This window comes from Sinocyclocheilus anshuiensis, unplaced genomic scaffold, assembly GCF_001515605.1.
Source record: "Sinocyclocheilus anshuiensis isolate Anshui unplaced genomic scaffold, SAMN03320099.WGS_v1.1 scaffold1005, whole genome shotgun sequence".
Classification (NCBI taxonomy): domain Eukaryota; kingdom Metazoa; phylum Chordata; class Actinopteri; order Cypriniformes; family Cyprinidae; genus Sinocyclocheilus; species Sinocyclocheilus anshuiensis.
The window spans coordinates 65716-68952 of record NW_015555810.1 but is presented as its reverse complement, the minus strand read 5'-3'; the positions used below and the strand labels follow the sequence as shown (position 1 = coordinate 68952).

Here is a 3237-nt window from a genome sequence, read left to right as displayed (position 1 = left end):
ATGGTTGTTTTTTTTTTTTTTTTTTTTTAGATCTACCCATCCATTCAGACTAAGTCAAGGCTGCAGCTCAGCGGTCGTGAATCATGACGTGACTCTGAAGAAAAGCATTACTGACACAAGCAGAGAACCAGATAAAACCACTTTGTGGTTGGTAGAAATCCAGTCAAAAATCACTTCTATGCAATGTTATTACATGACTATACACCATGAGCTGAACTATTTATAGAAGTATGTCTGGCAAAATATGTCAGATAGAGGCTGCATTTTTTAGTTTTTCAGCGGCCTCGGATCTGGAATATTTTTTTCCAGTATTTTTTTAAATTTGTCAAGCGAACATGATTTTTATTTATTTATTTTATTTTTTTTGGATTTTTCTACAAGGAATGACATGTACGGATAACAGGCACATTATTTTTATTAAACAATGTTTTTTGTTATTTAAAATTGGTTTCTCCATGTAGAAAATGAGTAGGATTTATACCCAGCACTTTACTGCAAAATCAGCTGCATTCTTTCATTATCTCAGCCATAAAAGCCATTTTCAGGATCTGTTTTAATTAAAAGTTGGTGTGCACATCCATACAGTGTGATGATTCTGAATGTACTGAACCAAGCAGCTCTCAGAGGAATATGACATCCTATCTTAGGGCAAAACTCTAAACTGCACAGATTCTGAGCCCCATAAATCAGAAGACAGAACATAAACGTACGTACCTTTGCATTTGTTTGTGGTTTTGTCTAAGATGGCCTTGGTTGATACGATTTTTCCATATCTACAACAAGAACAAACAGAGATGCATTAAGAATTTTGAAACACACAGATATAAATGGGCCAGTTTGAACATTACCATATTTGTACCATGATTATTATTAAATTAAAACTAAAACCGCAAAAAAAAAAAACATTTTCATGACTTGAAATAAATTTAACATTATCTAAAATAAAATATAAAAACATACATTTCAGCTAGTTGCCAAGGTAACATTTCTCAAGGTAACATTTCTCATTTTTGAATTTTCTCATTATTCTGAATTACTAAAATAACTAAAAATAAATTAATTAAACTAAAAAAACTTAATACAAACTATATACAAATACTTTAAAATAATTAAAATAAAAATAAAACAGAAAATGATGATATTATATATTATATAAAATTATTATATAATATTACTATTACATTAACACTATAATAGTATGTCAATTTATATAAAAATAACACTGATATTTACTTGCATTCGAATATTGAAGAATGGAAACAGCACAATAAAATCATTAACAAAATTGCTTAAATTTGCAGAATGTATTGTGAATATATTTAATATGTCACTAGTATGAATGCAGTTGTGTATCCCAGTTGCTAAGTGAACATACAAAAGACCTGCAACAATATTTGAAACAAGATGATGGTGAGCAAATCTCTTTAAGATTTATGTCTAAAACACTGAAAATGTAAAAGAAGTGAATCTTAAACGATGCTTCGTTGTATTCTGGTATTTTCTGTACACTTCAGAAACCAGCACTGCAGGAGAAGGTGTCTCTGGAGAAGAACAGAGTGGGCAAAGTAGTCCTTGGGGGGGGAAATGTGACTGATTTATGAGGAGGTTATAAAAACTGCAGTGGAATGCTGTAAGGCACATGTGAGTGAAAATATGACCTTTGACCTCACAGCACGGGCACCAATACGACCTCACGAGTCACAGCCACTGATGGCGAGAAAAGAAAAAAGGGTCATTAAGCGCTTTCAATTAATAATCAAATAGGAGAGACTTCGTGAGATTTGAAATCCAATTACAGCAGATGACTCTTAAAGCCTGTGCCGGTCTCTCCGGGGCCACGGTGACCTCACGCTCTGATTCTCCTGGGGGATGAAGAGTTTGCACCAATTGACCTAATATTAATCAATTACGAGGATCTCACATCTTCCTCGTCCTCTTCCTGAGCCGCTTATGGAAGCCGTGCTTCAATCAACAGCTTGAATGCGTTAGCAGAAAAAGAAAGTAATTCAATGGTAATTCAGGGACTCTGAGGACATTCTTTCAGCATTTTGGTTCAAGAAGTGATTTTCCCACTGGGATTTTTAAAAAGACTTTGTTAAAGAGTTTGACAAGCCGTGATCCAAACCAACCAGCTACGAGGAGATTCACAACATTACAAACTTTGTCTTGAAGCAAAAAATGCTTGAAAATCGGAGAGAAAGACAAAGGCTTTTTCAAAAAAGACTTTTTCATAGCTACAATAAACATCATTCACTTCATATACTTTACATACATACATACACACACACACACACACACACACACACACACACACAAGATAAATCTCTAGTCTTCTTTTAATTCAAGCATAACTAGAAACACTGACATTCACTTTCGAATTGTTTTTTACGATTTTGTAAATTTCCATGTTTGGAAATACAATTTACAGGTTTGAAAACTACAGCTAGCTCTTCCTTCATCTCTTCTTCAAGATGATGACATCATTACCAAAATAACAATCCAAAGGTGACTTTAGTGTCACTACAAATCAAATTATTTGAATCTTGCGTCACAAAGATGTGTAACACTCCAAAAAGCGACACAACATCATGAACAAAACCTGAGAAAACAGAGAAAACTTTGGCTGCAGCATGCTTCACCAATGAGATTTTCAGAGATGAGGACGCATTTGTGCTTTCAAAAATCTAATTTTATTCCTGCTTGGTTTCAGACTGACCCGGCTCTTTCCACATCCTCAAAACACATCTAAAACATTACTATAAATCAACTGCGCTGCAAGAGCTTTCTCTAGTGTGCAAGTGCATAAAAAAGAACAAGTCTGTAAGCACAAATAATTTAACTGGCTACACAATTACAATCAGCACATATCTGATGTTAAATATTCAGTTATGTGGAGCAGGATTTCGGGGGGATGACGTTGCAGAAATAGAAACAACACAACCAGGAAAATAACCAGATGTGATGAGTGACAGGACAAGAGACAAACTCAGATGAACCAGGAAGAGTTCGCTTTTATCTCGTCTCATTATTGCACCACGTCTGGTTAGGACGCAGTGTAAAGTGACCATTGAAAAATGTTTGAGGAATTTTTCCTCCCTGGATTTGGCTCATTTCCAGCTAGACAGCGTTTCCTTAAGGACAGGCTCTTTAATCTGCTCTAGTCTGGATATATGCAAAGGTGAAAGGGTCTTGAAAGGCATATCCTCTAATTTTTAATGAAAATTCGACTTTTTTTTT

General features: G+C 34.6%; 1 protein-coding gene across 3 annotated transcripts in view; it reads right to left on the bottom strand.

Moving 5' to 3' along the window:
- Positions 1-3237, bottom strand: part of LOC107675130 (RNA-binding motif, single-stranded-interacting protein 1-like) — a 90273-nt gene that overhangs the window by 49550 nt on the left and 37486 nt on the right. For all 3 annotated transcript variants that reach the window (XM_016469357.1, XM_016469358.1, XM_016469359.1), the window contains exon 3: positions 715-773. In XM_016469357.1, coding sequence (XP_016324843.1) covers positions 715-773 — 59 coding nt within the window. The remainder of the gene's footprint in view (positions 1-714; positions 774-3237) is intronic.